General features: G+C 44.2%; 1 protein-coding gene across 4 annotated transcripts in view; it reads left to right on the forward strand.

Moving 5' to 3' along the window:
• CHD7 (chromodomain helicase DNA binding protein 7) overlaps positions 1-16,529 on the forward strand; it is a 194,008-nt gene that overhangs the window by 61,906 nt on the left and 115,573 nt on the right. For 3 of the 4 annotated variants that reach the window (XM_039523867.1, XM_039523864.1, XM_039523865.1), the window contains one exon: positions 12,246-14,087. In XM_039523867.1, coding sequence (XP_039379801.1) covers positions 12,420-14,087 — 1,668 coding nt within the window. In that variant the 5' untranslated portion in view covers positions 12,246-12,419. Of the gene's footprint in view, positions 1-12,245; positions 14,088-16,529 lie in introns of those variants that run through there. The other variant, XM_039523866.1, reaches the window with a different exon arrangement.

Raw genomic sequence — 16,529 nt, forward strand, 5'->3', positions numbered from 1 at the left:
ACACCCCTCTTGAATGTTTTAGTGCTGAAAAGCTCCCGGCGAGAAAGCTACCACCCCTCATTTGGGGTGTTTTATCATTGCCGGGAGAGCTCTCCCCTGGCAATAAAGCGTGACTACACTGCCCATGTCACAGCGATGCCACGGCCGTGCTGTAACGTGGGCAGTGTAGTCGTAGCCTTAGGATCTACGCTATGGACTACTGCATGCCCACAGGAGAGAATGCTCCTGCTTGCATAATTAAACCACTCCCAATGAGTGGCGGTAGCTATGTCGGCAAGAGAGCGCCTCCTGCCAACATAATGCTGTCCACGCTGGCACTTTTGATGGTCAGGGGTGTGTGTTTTTCATACTCCTGACTGACACAAATTTTGTCAAAAAAAGTGCTAGTGTAGACTTAGCTTAAGCCACACTCCAGGATTTTCACTGCACTGTAGCATTGGCCACATGGTGAGTTTGTGTGGCATGCCAGTGCATGTCTACACAGTAAAGAAAAACCCGCAGCTGGCCCATCCCTGCTGACTTGGGTTTGCAGGACTCCCGCTGTGGGGCTGTTTCATTGCTGTGTAGACGCTCAGGCTCTAAGACTCTAGGACCATGTGGGGTGGGTGGGACTCAGAGCCTGAACATCTCTGCAACAATGAAACAGCTCCACAGCGGGAGTCCTGCAAACCCGAGTCAGCAGGCATGGGCCAGCTGCGGGTTTTTCTTTCTGTTGTAGACATACCCACAGTTACTCAAAGTGTAGGTGAGCCTTAAGTCTCAATGCAAGTTGATGAGACTCACTCCTAAGTGTCTAAGTCACTTTTGAAACTTAGGCTTCTAAGTCAGTTAGGCCTTAAAATACTGAGTGGAGCCTATTGAGGCATATGGGGTTGCTAAACAATAAACTATTTTGGAGGTGGAGGAAATAACCAACAGTAATACCTCTAGGCTAGGGCTCGGCAACCTTTCAGAAGTGGTGTGCCGGGTCTTCATTTATTCACTCCAATGTAAGGTTTTGCATGCCAGTAATACATTTTAACATTTTTAGAAGGTCTCTTTCTATACGTCTATGATATATAACTAAACTATTGGTGTATGTAAAATTTAAGAAGCTTCATTTAAAATTTAAATTAAAATGCAGAGCCCTCCAGACAGGTGGCCAGGACCCGGGCAGTGTGAGTGCCACTGAAAATCAGTGGCACACGTGCCATAGGTTGCCTACCCCTGCTCTAGGCAATGTTAACAAGCCTGCATGATAGGCTCTTATAGGCAGTGTTTCCCCCAGGAGTTTAAATTAGAGGGGGTCAGAATTTATAGGAGGGGGATTGGAAAATGACTAAATTGGCAACACTGCACCACAGAGTGTGGAGGAGGATGGGGAGTGTTCATTGGGTTGTAGAGAAGGATTGTGACAGTAATGCCAGGTTAAGTGGAATTATAGAAGACATTGGTTACCTGTGGTTTAGTGAAGATAACAAAAAATTTCTGTTAACAACCACTTCCATTTTCTCCTGCTTCTAAACCTGTGAAACATCTGCTTTTTGGGCAGAATTTTCCTATGCTTGGTCTCTTTTGGAAAGTCTCAAAATTCTTTCCACTGTTTTTGAGTTGTAGGAGAGAGAAGAAAACTTACTACTTTCTGAAATTATATTTTTAAATCCTTTTTTGTGGTACAAATGGCTGATGATTGAAACAGAACATAGTCCTCATTAAGATTAACACATTTTCTTTGTGTGAAAATATCACTTCTGAGCATGTGCAGTGGATATCTGAATTTTATAAAATCCTAAAGAAATTCCACCCTCTTTGATGATCAAAAGCATCTTCTTTCTGACCGGCTCAAGCAGAAACAAGTTGCTGCTTGGACATTTTATAACAGGAAGGCTGCCTGTGCTAGAAAATCTTAGCTTGTTCGATGTAGAGTATTAAAGTTTGTCCTCACTTCGTCAGCTCCACAACTCTCTCTCAACTGTTGTTGAAAACAACTATCCTGTTGGTGTAGAACGATTCAGAGTTCAACATCTGTTGTAAGTTTCTTAGGGTATGGCTACACTGGTGATTTGCAGCGCTGGAAAGCCTCCACTAGCGCTGCAATTAGTAAGTGGCCACACCTGCAAGGCACTTCCAGCGCTGCAACTCCCTGGCTGCAGCGCTGGCCGTACACCTCACTCGGCATGGGGAATAAGGATTCCAGCGCTGATTCTGCAGCGCTGGTCATCAAGTGTGGCCACACACCAGCGCTGTGATTGTCCTCCAGGGTATAAGGATGTATCCCAGAATGCCTGTTCAGCCACTCTGCTCATCAGGTCAGACTCTACTTCCCTGGCCTCAGGTGACCCGCCCTTTAAATGCCCTGGGAATTTTAAAAATCCCCTTCCTGTTTGCTCAGCCAGGTATGGAATGCAATCAGTGAATCTTTACAGGTGACCATGCCTCCACGTGGCAAACGAGCCCCAGCATGGAGCAATGGCGAGCTGATGGACCTCATCAGTGTTTGGGGGGAGGAATCTGTGCAGGCACAGCTGCGCTCTAGCCGTAAGAATTATGATACCTTTGCCCAGGTATCGAGAGCCATGCTGGAAAGGGGCCATGAGCGTGACGCGCTGCAGGGTAAAAGTAAAGGAGCTCCGGAGTGCCTATTGCAAAGCACGTGAGGGGAACCGCAGATCCGGCAGTGCCCCCACGACCTGCCGGTTTTACAAGGAGCTGGATGCGATTTATGGGGGTGACCCCTCTGTAAATCCAAGGACCACGATGGACAGTTCAGAGCCGGTGGGGGAGGGAGGGGGAGGCAGACAGTGAGGCTACTGTGGTGGGGGAAGACACCCCGGAGGAGGCATGCAGTCAGGAGCTCTTCTCAAGCCAGGAGGAAGCTAGCCAGTCGCAGCCCCTGGAACTTGGTGCAGAAGAATCACAGGAGCAGGTCCCAGGTAAGCAGCTTTTATTGCAATGCAAAGGTTTTGGGAGAGGAGGGGGATGGTATGGCTGCATGCCTAGACATGGAATATCCCATTGATGTGGTCTATCACGTCGCAGTAATCTGCCTCTGTAATCTCTTCAAAAGTTTCTGCAAGAGCATAGGCAATTCGCGTGACCAAGTTTAAAGGGAGAGCCATTGTGGTCCCTGTCCCATTCAGGCTAACGCGTCCGCGCCACTGTTCCAGGAGGGGTGGGGGAACCATGCTTGCACAGAGGCACGCTGCATAAGGACCCGGGCGGAATCCGCATTGTTGTAGGAGACCCTCCCTTGCTTCTTTGGTAACCCGCAGAAGGGAGATATCTTCAAGTATTAACTCCTGTGGGAAATGGAGGGAGTGTTTCAGTGCTGGTTTCCCCAACTGCATACCGCGGCAGGCAGGAACCCCAGGGTTAATTCCTGAGGGACATGGCAGTGCTGCGTTTAACAAAGCCCAAAAACAGGCGTCTAGCCATGAAGCAAGAAGCCCCCTGCCCAAGCATACCGCGGCAGGCAGGAACCCCAGGGTTAATTCCTGAGGGACATGGCAGTGCTGCCTTTAACAAAGCCCCAAAACAGGCAGTCTAGCCATGAAGCAAGAAGCACCCTGCTCGAGCAGACCGCGGCAGGCAGGAACCCCAGGGTTAATTCCTGAGGAACATGGCAGTGCTGCCTTTAACAAAGCCCCAAAACAGGCAGTCTAGCCATGAAGCAAGAAGCACCCTGCTCGAGTAGACCGCGGCAGGCAGGAACCCCAGGGTTAATTCCTGAGGGACATGGCAGTGCTACCTTTAACAAAGCCCAAAAACAGGCAGTGTAGCCATGAAGCTTGAAGCCCCCTGCCCAAGCATACCGCGGCAGGCAGGAACCCCAGGGTTAATTACCATTACCATTTCTGGGAGGCTGTGAATTCTCTAGCAGTTGCTGAAATGTCTGAGGAATGCTTGTGTGAGACTTTTACTTCAGATTATACACAATGCAAGCTCTCTTAAAATGTATCATTTGCTGTATTTTTATAGTGACCTTGAGTAGTCCTGGGCCGGTCTTATCAGTGACTGAAAGAAAGCTTCAGAACCTGAGAAGGAAACCGAACAGAAGCAAAGAAGATTTGGTCAAGGCAGTTATGAACCAGTGTGCAGCAGAGAATAAAAATGCGCAGAAATGGAGAGAAAAGATGCAGCACTGGAGGGAAACAGAAAGCAGGAGAAAGGCGTTGACGCAGAAGAAAACCACGAGGCAGCTTATAAACCTCATTGCGCGCCAAACAGACTGTATGCAGTCACTGGTAGCAATGCAGGCAGAGCACTACCGTGCAAAACCCCCACCCTCCCAAACCTCTTTCCCCTATGCACCAATGTCAGCTCCAAGTCCCGTTCCCCAGCATCCAGGTTCTTACCTACACCATCATCAGCTGCCCCCGACACCTGTACGGTCACCTATGAGCCCAGAGAACTACGACCCTTACCCTCTGCACTCAACCCCCATCACCATGCAACAGTACAATCCTGAGGTGCACAGCACTCCTGGCAGTGCATATGCAAAACTATGAATGTACAGTTCAACAACCAACCCCCCTGCCCGTGTACTTCCTTTTTTTAAATAAATGATTTCTTTGATTATGAAACAGTTTTTATTACTGCATAAAGTGAAAGATAACAAACCCCAATGAAAACACAGGTAACAAACATCAAGGAAAACACAGGCACTTAAAAGCACTGTAACCAGTGCACGTCACTCGTGGTCAAGGCAAAAAAACATTACTGTTGGCTTTCTGCCTCAAATTCCTCCCTCAAGGCATCCCTAATCCTTGTTGCCCTGTGGTGGGCGTCTCTAGTAGCCCTGCTGTCTGGCTGTGCAAATTCAGCCTCCAGGACTTGCACCTCGTTGTTCCATGCCTGGCTGAATGTTTCACCCTTCCCTTCACAAATATTATGGAGGGTACAGCACGTGGATACAACCGCAGGGATGCTGCTTTCCCCCAAGTCTAGCTTCCCATAAAGCGCCCGCCAGCGCCCCTTTAAACGGCCAAAAGCACACTCCACAGTCATTCGGCATCGGCTCAGCCTGTAGTTGAAACGGTCCTGGCTCCTGTCCAGCTTCCCTGTATAGGGTTTCATGAGCCAAGGCATTAATGGGTAAGCGGGGTCCCCAAGGATCACAATGGGCATTTCAACGTCCCCTACTGTGATCTTTCGGTCTGGGAAAAATGTACCTTCCTGCATCTTCCTGAACAGGCCACTGTTCCGAAAGATGCGTGCATCATGCACTTTTCCAGGCCAGCCTGTGTAAATATCAGTGAAACGCCCACGGTGATCCACAAGCGCCTGGAGAACCATAGAGAAATACCCCTTGCGATTAATGTACTCGTAGGCTAGGTGGGGTGGTGCCAGAATAGGAATATGCGTCCCATCTATTGCCCCTCCACAGTTAGGGAAACCCATTTCTGCAAAGCCATCCACAATGTCCTGCACGTTCCCCACAGTCACGGTTCTCCTTAGCAGGATGCGATTAATGGCCCTGCAAACTTGCATCAACACGATTCCAACGGTCGACTTTCCCACACCAAACTGGTTCCCGACCGACCGGTAGCTGTCTGGAGTTGCCAGCTTCCAGATTGCAATAGCCACCCGCTTTTCCACCGTCAGGGCAGCTCTCAATCTTGTGTCCTTGCGCCGCAGGGTGGGGGCGAGCTCAGCACACAGTCCCATGAAAGTGGCTTTTCTCATACGAAAGTTCTGCAGCCACTGCTCGTCATCCCAGACTTCCATGACAATGTGATCCCACCACTCACTGCTTGTCTCACGAGCCCAAAAGCGGCGTTCCACGGTGCTGAGCATTTCCGTTACCGCCACAAGCAATTTCATGTCACCCGCTTTAGGCAAATCCATATCATCATCGGAATCCTCACTGTCACTTTGGAGCTGAAGGAATAGCTCAACTGCCAAACGTGATGTGCTGGCGACAGTCAGCAGCAAATTCCTCAGCAACTCAGGCTCCATTTCACAGCGTGCTGCACTCACAATGGCAAGAAACGTGGACGGCGAAAGTGTGACTGCTGGGAAGTGAAGCGATGCACCACGGGGCGTTGGAACAGGAAGCGGAATGACCCACACACTTCCTTCCCCTTCCCACAATACTCGGCGCCAAAACGGGATGACGTGCTCTGTGGGATAGCTGCCCACAATGCACCTCTCAGTACAGCGCTGGAAATGCTGCCAATGTGGCCACACTGCAGCGCTGGTAGCTGTCAGTGTGGCCACACTGCAGCGCTGGCCCTGCACAGCTGGACGACCAGTGCTGCAAACTACCAGCGCTGCAACTCGCCAGTGTAGCCATACCCTTAGGGTATGTCTGCACTGGAAACTTCAAAGCGCTGCCGCGGGAATGCTCCCGTGGCAGCGCTTTGAAGTGCAAGTGTGGTCGCGCACAAGTGCTGGGAGAGAGCTCTCTCGGCGCTTCTGGTAATCCACCTCCATGAGGGGATTAGCTCCAAGCACGGCTGCCAGCGCTCAGAACCTGTCTACACTAGCGCTTTAAAGCGCTCAGACTTGCTGCAATCAGGGGGGTGATTTTTCACACCCCTGAGCCAGCAAGTGAGAGCACTATAAAATGTAAGTGTAGACAAGCCCTCAGTTGACTATTCTCTCTCAATCAGGGTGCTGAGCTATTTGGATGTAGTGTAGTCACCACTCCCTTCTATCCCTACCTGGGCTAAAATTCAGGGATCTCTTTTATGGGAATACTAGGAAGCACAATCTGTGTCTAGGCTAGGAGTTAGCACGCCAGAAAGAATAATCTTTGTCTGTGTCCAATGACCTAAATAAATAACTCCCTTTTATATTACAATGGAATTCTTTTCTTTTCTTTATCATGAGGGGAATAGACTGGAGGGGCAAAGGTTTTAAATACCCATTGGGGATTGGGAGAAGATGGAGAAAGCTGTTTGACACCAATTTTAAAATATGACAATTTTTCAAATTTTTGAAGCCCTACTAGCCAGAGGGTAGAAGATGGAGCCCTGAGACAGAATCTAGGGACACCTTTGTGGTGGCTTGGGCTACCCTTCTCACCATGTCATTGCCTTGGGAGAACGAGGCTTTCAAATCAACTTATTTGGTCTATGAAAGAGATTATTTTTCAAATAGTTCATTAATACTGTGTACTGGCTGCACAGTTGAAATCCAGTTGTGTGTTGCTGACTTTAAGCTCCCAAGAGCACATTCTCATTTGCATTGGATACATTTTTTATGCTTGTGTTAATGCATAACTTATTGCGTACTACAGAGTTGTAAAATGTATACCCTGAAACATTTAGCATATACAGTTCAACCAATTTAAAGAATAATCTGCCCTCTCCTCCCCACCACCCCCCAAAAGTGGTGATCTTTTTATTCTCTTAAGATATATAAAGACTCTCTGAATGGTTTAACAATGATGGCTCTTTCCAGTTAGAAAGTCAGCTCTGGAGAACAAGTAAGATTCTGATGTCACAAATAAGCTAAAATCTGAGAGGAGAGAATTTTGTGATAGGGCTGCATAAAGATTTTTGTTTGTAATGATTTAATTCAGATGCCAGACAAACAGTTAAGATGTTTGAGTGTTCAGCCCGAGCCCGAACGGCCACACCATAATTTTACAGCCCTGCAAGCCAAGTCTCCTGACTCATGTTGAACTGCAGTGTCCACATACTGTCAGCAAATCTGTCCCATTAACTGAGGGCTTCAAAAGCTCTCACTTCCATTTCCATGGTCCTCCAGAAAAACAGGGAAGAAGAGTATATATTGCTGATATTTCTGTAATGGGTGGGCGGAAAAAAACTTTTCTCTCCCCCAGCACAAAAATTAATAAAAGATCAGGCCTTATTTATATGTCAAAGTTTAAAAAAAATGCATAGATCGATCTTTTTTTTCCTTTGGAGGCTATCTTAACATTGTGTTTGGATTTTTAATTTGCATTATTTTAGCTATGCAACCTTAATATTGCATTAACATAATTGTTTTATTTATTAAATGCAAACAACCCTGGTAGTCTGATCTTCAAAGGTGCTCAGAGCATCCCTTTCTTCAAGACCATAAATCTCTCTCATGCCCAAACTATTTATACGTTCTCAACAGAAAGATGGGCTAGCCTGTTTGTCTACGCTATGGAAACAGAACTCTTAATTTTAAGACATTTTGGAAATGATGACAGTGAAGAAGATGCAGTACACAGAAATACTGAACTTTTTATAATGCCAAGAACTTTTCACACCACCTCCATAGTCTTTAGACATACTACGTAACCTTTTTTTTACTAGCCAAGTTGAATGCTTAAATTTTAATCTTCATCAACGAACTACTGTTTGAGTATATTTTTCAGTGATCGCTAGGCACTGTTAAAGGCATAACATTTAGTGGAGCAAGTGAACTTGCTTTGCTCTACCAATATGGGACCTTCAGAACTGTTTCATAGCACTGTTTTATTTGAGATTAAGACCTAAACACAACTAAGATTACATGGTTGTGTTGTTTTTTTTTGTTTTTTGTTTTTTTTGGTAAGATACCCTACTTAGGAAATCTGGAAAAGACAATTTCAAAGTCAATGTGTGCATTTTTATTTGATTTTTTCTCTGGCTGATCATCTTAATTATATATTGTAATAGCTTTCTTGGTAACTACACACTTTGTATAATGCTGCTTAAACTCCTAAGATAGATCTTCTATGAAATATTCCTATCTTCCTGACAGAAGTAGATATTTGGGATAACCAAATTTCTTGATAGTGGTTTTTTAACAGTAACCCATTTTTTTTAAAGAAGTGTAAGGACAGCTAAATTATTGCTTCCCATTTAAATGGCCACAATCAACTTTTATATTTGATACCAAATTTAAATATAAAAAACCCTTAAAAATAAGGCTAACAGAAATGTTCCTGAAATTGAAACTAATGCAAACACTTGTCTCTAAACAAATATTTTCATGCATTCTTTGAATCCCAAGCACTAACAACCTGAAAGAGAAACTTTTTTCATTGTCCAAGATGAGAAATGCAGAACATATGCAAAAAGCATAAATAGTAACAAATAAATTGTATTTTCACTTATAGTAATCAAAGATGTCAGTAATGTAGCTAAAGAAACAAGTTTTTGTACACTGCATCTTAAGTTTATGGCTTAGAAATACTACATACCTGAAAATCCACAGTGGTCTTGGCCTCTGTAGTTTCCATCAGAGAGCCTGTGGTCTAAGTGAGTGTAACTTGGTTCAGCTACAGACTACCAGCTCTTCAGTGTGGCCTTTCCAGTCTAGTTTCTGCAGAAATTGGGGTCAAATGGCCAGAAATAAAGTGAATTGTTAAACAAAACCTATTACCTTATTTTCACCAGTTTCCATGGAAATAGCAGGCACTGACCACCATCATCTGAAATTGGCTCTGCTACTGGTGGCTGGCTCCCGCTGGAGTTTCTTTGGAAGCCTGTTAGGTCATGGAAAATAAACTAAGCATTCAGGTATAACAGTTTAATTTTCATGCATTTGAAACTAATTTCTGGAGAAACTGGATTGGAAAGGCCATGACACTTACCAGAGTCAGAATTTTTACTTGTAGATCCCAAAGCCTGTGTAACTGGCAGCAAGGGACTTTTTTTATTTCTCTCCCCAACCTTTGTTTCTTTCTCCCACCCTTGGTTTTTTTTTTTTAAGACATAATTGTTTATAAGAAGGTGTATTGGTGAACAAATTCTGACCTGTATATTATGCTACATAACTGAACAGTTAGATGATTGGGCAGCTTGAGCCAGATTCTGTGATTTGCCCAAGCTGTGTTCCACGCAGGAGAAGGTGGGTGGTAGGAAGCTATTGTGGCTGTAAGTTACCTTTTAGGCTCCCCTGGAACTCCAGGAGCTAGTCCACTCCTTGGCAAGGAGGCTTTTCTGATAGCTGGAGGGTGACTATGTAGAGGAGTGCCCCAGCTGCTATATGTATTACACCAACTGCCAGGTGGAGTGGTAATGTAGGAGCTGCTGAAGTGGCCCTAAGCCACTGGAGGGATTCCTCTGTGCCAGTGCTTCTCAACCTATTTACCATTGTGGGCTGTACCCACACAATATATATATACAATCTGTTTGGCCCTGAGGATCTCACATGGGCTGCAGCTGTGCGCTGATTGGGCCGCGGATTATGAACCACTGCTCTATGCAAAGAAAGTTCAAAGTAACAGTTTGGCCTAGCTTATGGCAGCTTTGTGCTGTAAGATTGCATGAGTGAAACAGGCCTTACCATTGATATGGTTGATTTTTCTGACTTGAAGTTTAGTGTTAATATTTAAATATTTAAACACCTCTAAAATTATGTCCTTTGTAACTGATTTTTTAATGAGTTTGTACTTCTAAGGATATTTGAGACTCAAGAAATTTACCCTAAATGATCTAGATCTTATTGGATTGATGGTCGTTTAAAAGCGGTGATCAATGGATTTAAAAAAAAAAACAAGAAGGGGAGCTTGTATTCTTTTTGTAGAGAGGTCTTTGGAAAGTGGTTAAATAAATGCACAGCCAAAAATCTATTGACATTTTCCCTTTGCAGTATCTCTCTTGGTTTTGCTGGAGGATACAGAATGTATCATGTTAGCTGACACCTCCAATTGAAGGGATGGTGGTTGAAACATCAAAAAGATGGCCTTTCTCCAAAATGTTGGCTATTAAATTAAATAGGTATCAATAAAAACAAAGTTTTAAACAACTCTTTTGATAACGCAGAAATAAGTGTTCTGAAACAGAATTGTACTGAAATAATAGTTTACAAAGTTAGTTACAATGGAGTTAATTATTTTGGTTCCAATTGCATGTGCACAAGCCCTTACCACGTTGAGATGTCCTCCAGCCATAGATCACAGAATCTGAATTTCTAATATAAAAAAATAGATTTTGTTTAGGTCCTCTTTTTAATAATGACAAAAGAGCATAATCCCACTTGCAGATGACTTTTAAGAAAATGTCATTCATCCCATCCTAAACTTAGTTGAGTCCTGTATGGAAAAAGCTAGAACTTTCTTGGAACCTTTCTGTTAGGAAAGTAATCTGTCACTATAAATGTAAAGTTTTTAACTGAACATGTGCTGTAATACTTAACTGAGATAGACAAGTTTTTGAACTTCAGATTTCTTCTTCAGGTCTGGGCCTGAGGAATAATTCTGTAGTTCAAAAGCTTGTCTCTTTCACCAAGGGAAGTTGGTCCAATAAAAAATTACCTTGCACACCTTGTGTTTTTCATGTCCAGGGACCAGCACAGCTACAACAATACTGCAAACAGTAATAATTACCTGCCATAAGTATTTAAATGAATAAAATACTATAGCCGTGACCAGTTCTTCGTAGCTAGTTGGAGTTTTGTTTTCAGGAGGAAAACCAACCGTATACAAAGCAGAATGTATGTCTTACTCTGAAGCATTTTAGTATGTAGTCACAAATGTGTATTATGCCATTAGTAAAGAGTTTGCCTGAAGGTGAATAGTGAACCCCAGTTATTGAACTTCCTCTATCCACAGACAAATTCTGTCATGGATTTGATCTGCAGTGGGTTTGGAGCCTTGGGTATTAGTTTGAACATTGCATTTAGAAATCTGCCCTCTTGCAGAATGAAAACTTTTCATTTTTATTTCAGTTTTGAAGCTAATAACTGCATAGTTTTGCAATGAGGGAGACAATATTGTATAGTTCCATTTTTAATTTAACAAAGTAGCTGTTTGTGACCTGTATCACTGTTATGCAAAATAACACCTTAATTTTTATATAAATCTACAGTTTTAAAATCTTTAGCTTTTAAAAGGGTCACTACTGGTGTTGCACAATCCTGTTGTCCATTTAACTAACTTTAGCTTATCATAGCCCTTGATGCTGCTGCCTGCTCATCTGATTACACTGCTCAGGGGAATAAGGTTAAGGACATGCTGTTGGTAACTAGAGCATTTTCAGGGCTTTAGTTCAGCAGATGGGCTGCTTGGCTATATTCATACATCTGCCTGCCTGCTGTGGCAGCTGCTGCTGCTGCATGTTGTGTTCTTTTGTTCTGTTCCGTCCAAGAATGGAACACTAGGAAGTGTAGTGAAAGGATTAATTTAAGGTTAAGGTTAGTGTTTTGCTTGCACTCTAGTGCCCTATCATAATAAAGCTTCTGATAGAAGCTAATGAGTTTTTCTTAAAGTGAAACAGATTTAAAAAATACACTTCAGCATCTGAAACAATCTAGTGTCAACTAACAGAGGTGTGTTATAATATTGTATGACTATTTTATTATTTGTTTCCAATTTTTCTTTTTCCTCTCTTTTCTAGGATCGGTAACCAGACTTTGGCTGACACTACGTGGTCCGAAAGAATTAAGGAAATATGGAATGACATGAAGGAGATTAGTTGAGGATTAAAGGCTTTGAGGACAAACGCCTCAGTGAGGTGAAGCACAGACTAGCTTTCTACTTGTAGCTCTGAGGAGCTTTGTGCCGAAAAAAGATGGCAGATCCAGGAATGATGAGTCTATTTGGAGAAGATGGGAATATTTTCAGTGAAGGGCTGGAAAGTCTTGGGGAATGTGGATATCCTGAAAATACAGTAAATCCTATGGGGCAGCAAATGCCCATAGATCAAGGATTCCCCTCCTTACAGTCTTCTCTTCATCATCCTCCCACCAATCAAAACCAAGCAAAGTTGACCCACTTTGATCACTATAATCAATATGAACAGCAAAAAATACATCTGATGGATCAGCCTAACAGAATGATGAGTAATGCTCCTGGGAATGGTATAGCATCTCCTCACTCACAGTATCACAACCCTCCAGTTCCTCAGGTTCCTCATGGCAGTGGCACTGGTGGTCAGATGGGAGTCTATTCTAGTATGCAGAATGAAAGGCACGGGCAACCCTTTGTAGACAGTGGCTCCATGTGGGGACCGCGGGCTGTTCAGGTGCCCGACCAAATAAGAGCACCATACCAGCAGCAGCAGCAACCGACGCAGCCACCACAGACACCGTCAGGACCCCCTGGGCAGGGGCATTCTCAGCACATGCAGCAAATGGGAAACTACATGGCTCGTGGTGATTTTTCAATGCAACAGCATGGTCAACCACAACAGCAGAGGATGAACCAGTTTTCTCAAGGTCAAGAAGGTCTTAATCAGGGAAATCCTTTCATTGCCACCTCAGGACCTGGCCACTTGTCTCATGTGCCCCAACAGAATCCCAGCATGGCACCTTCTTTGCGACACTCAGTCCAACAATTTCACCACCATCCCCCCGCCGCGCTCCATGGAGAATCAGTAGCCCACAGTCCCAGATTCTCCCCTAATCCTCCTCAGCAGGGTGCTGTTAGGCCACAAACACTTAATTTTAGTTCTCGGAGCCAGACAGTACCCTCACCTACTATAAACAACTCAGGGCAGTATTCTCGATATCCTTACAGTAACCTAAATCAGGGATTAGTTAACAATACAGGGATGAATCAGAATTTAGGCCTTACAAGTAACACTCCAATGAATCAATCTGTACCAAGATACACAAATGCTGTAGGATTTCCATCAAACAGCAGTCAAGGACTAATGCACCAGCAGCCCATTCACCCTAGTGGCTCACTCAACCAAATGAACACACAAACTATGCACCCTTCACAGCCTCAGGGAACTTATGCCTCTCCACCTCCCATGTCACCTATGAAAGCAATGAGTAATCCAGCGGGTACCCCCCCTCCACAGGTTAGGCCTGGTAGTGCTGGAATACCAATGGAAGTTGGTAGTTATCCAAATATACCCCATCCTCAGCCATCACACCAGCCCCCTGGTGCCATGGGAATTGGACAGAGGAATATGGGCCCCCGAAACATGCAACAGAGTCGTCCATTTATGGGTATGTCTTCAACTCCACGGGAAATGGGTGGGCACATGAGACCAAATGGTTGTCCAGGTGTTGGCCTTGCAGATCCACAAGCAATACAAGAACGACTGATATCTGGCCAGCAGCATCCCAGCCAACAGCCGTCTTTTCAACAGCAAATGCCAACTTGTCCTCCCATGCCACCTCATCCAGGGATACATCATCAGTCTTCACCACCACATCCCCACCACCAGCCTTGGGCACAGCTTCACCAGTCACCACAGAATACACCACAAAAAGTGCCTGTCCTTCAGGTAAGTTACTTCCAGCTGAAAGAGAGTGTTTGTTTTTCAATTATATACCTATTCAGACCCTGGGATACAGGTTTATTGCTCTGAAACCATTGTTCTGCCTTAACTATTCTGTGTACTGGTGGTTGTCTTTCCCATTTTACTTATATTTTTATTGAGTAGCAAGCTACCGGAACTTCATTCGTTGCCTATGGTCTCGTGATGGTTTTTACAGGATTACACTGTAGTACGTTTAAATGTGAAGCAGCATCAAACTTATCCTGAATGCAACAATTATTTTATTATTGTGGTGAATCTTATGAGAGCTGAAAGTTTGTGTCTAAATTTTCAAAGTATCATTAAACCAACACTTAAGCATTTGCAAACTTGCAGAGTGAAGCTGGCCTAAGATAGCTATACTTCTTGATTAAAGCAAATTTAGGCTTGGGATGCAGATTTGAAATGTTTTAATTTAGTATAAAGTTGAAAGTTCTTCAAGGAAAAGTTCCCCAGTCTTTTCATATGAAACTTTCCAGCACTAAATAATGCACCTGATAATGAGAGGTGGGCAACCTGGTTGAGATAAAATAAGAGCAGATGTGAACCTTAGCCTAAAACCAAACCTCTTGGGGCTTGGATGTCACACACATGCACACAACTTTGGTTTTATTGAGTCTCTGAACTTCCTGCTTCCACTTAAAATAGCACTGCTCTGACAGTGTTTCCCACTCAGAAGCTGAAAGTACTGGAACTCTTGAGAGCCTTTTCCAACCTAACTTAGCAGGTTTGACTAAGCATCTGTACTCTTTTTGTGCATGATCAAATCAGATCTCTCGTCTTTTTGAAGTTTGGGCATATCAATCGAGATATAGTGATGGCAATGAGACATGAGCTTTTTGTTGTATGTATAGGTGGCAGATATACCATGGTAGAGTATATTCCATTTTTCAATCCCTCATTATAGCCAAAATCAATCCCAAGTAGCACTACCCATAAATATTTGGAGATAATTGTTGGAATGCAGTCATAAGGTCTGATACAATAAGTCTAATAAATCATATGAACAGTTGTCCCAGCCCATGTCCCAGCACTGCATGGAAAGCAGCTGCTCAGCAGCCCCCTTGACTGCTGCCTGCCGGCTGCTTTCTGCTAGCTGCTCAGCACAGCATGTGATGGATCTGGGAATCAGATGCATGGGTGGAGAGAGGCAGCTGGTGGGGGGTGGAGGAGAGATGGTGACTCAGCAGGTGGGAGAGGCTTCTGCGTTCACTGGACAAAATGAAATCCTGGGGAAATATAGGTCAAGCCATAGGGTAGGCGAAGCAATGGGTGGAAATCAAGAGGTGGAAGCCATGGAGGGATAAGAGGAGAAGCTGTGTGGGAGCAGGGGTAGAGAAATGGGGTTGAGGGGGGTGAATATTTTCAAGAGATATTTTTTTTTTTTCAAATCAGCTAGTGAGTTGAAGGAGCCTTGTGCAGGCTGTGTGCATTCTAGTGAATTTTGAATGTTTTATTTGCAATTTTTTCTCCTCTCACTTTATAAGGAGACTTTAAATTAAAGATCAGCAGAATGCCCAGAGAATTATCCATCATCTGCTAGTTGGCAGAATTGTTCTTGGAAATACTTTCATGTTGCCAGCTGTATCCCAAGGAAAGGGGAAGACGGAAAGGAGAGCAAAACTAAGTGTTTGTGTTAGAATGGGTAGAGATCTAGAAAAAGAGTAAGACAGGTTGGAGAAAATGATACAAGGAGGAGAAGGATGCTGTAGGACAGACAAGAGGTGAGAACATCATAACAAGGTAAAGACATGGAGACAAATGAAGAGAAAAGGATGCGAATGTCAAAGCAGCAGGGAGGAAAAATCAAGAATCAAAAATGGAAAGCAGAATTGCAAAAACATGTTCATACAGATGCACGAAGAAATAAGAACATAGCCTGGGCAAAAAAGAGGTGAAATGAAACTTAGGTAAAGATCTGTCACAAAATGGTAGTGGGAATGGGCCCTAATTCCCAAAAGACTTGCATAATTTGAATTCCCCTTAATAAATATTACTTATTAAAACTATATAGAGCACTGTAAATTTACACCAGGGTTTCACTCAGTGTTACATTTGGTAGCACTTCAATAAAATTTTCAACAGTCTCACATTTTGCAGTATTAGAGGGTTTGGAAGAAATATTGTCTTTAATGTAGAACAGGGGTGGGCAAACTATGGCCCTCAGGCCAGATCCAGCCCGCCACCCATTTTAATCCAGCCTCGAAGGGCCGGGGCTGCTTCACACAGCTCCTGGAAGCAGCAGCGTGGCTTCCCTCCAGTTCTTGCACAGAGTGGCAGCCGTGGCCAATGGGAGATGCAGGGTGGTGCCTGTGCATGGGGCAGCATGCAGAGCTGCCTGGCTGCGCCTTTGCGTAGGAGCTGGAGAAGGGACATGCTGCTGCTGCTGCTTCTGAGAGCTGCTTAGTG

The sequence above is a fragment of the Mauremys reevesii genome, linkage group 2 (assembly GCF_016161935.1).
Source record: "Mauremys reevesii isolate NIE-2019 linkage group 2, ASM1616193v1, whole genome shotgun sequence".
NCBI classification, from domain to species: domain Eukaryota; kingdom Metazoa; phylum Chordata; order Testudines; family Geoemydidae; genus Mauremys; species Mauremys reevesii.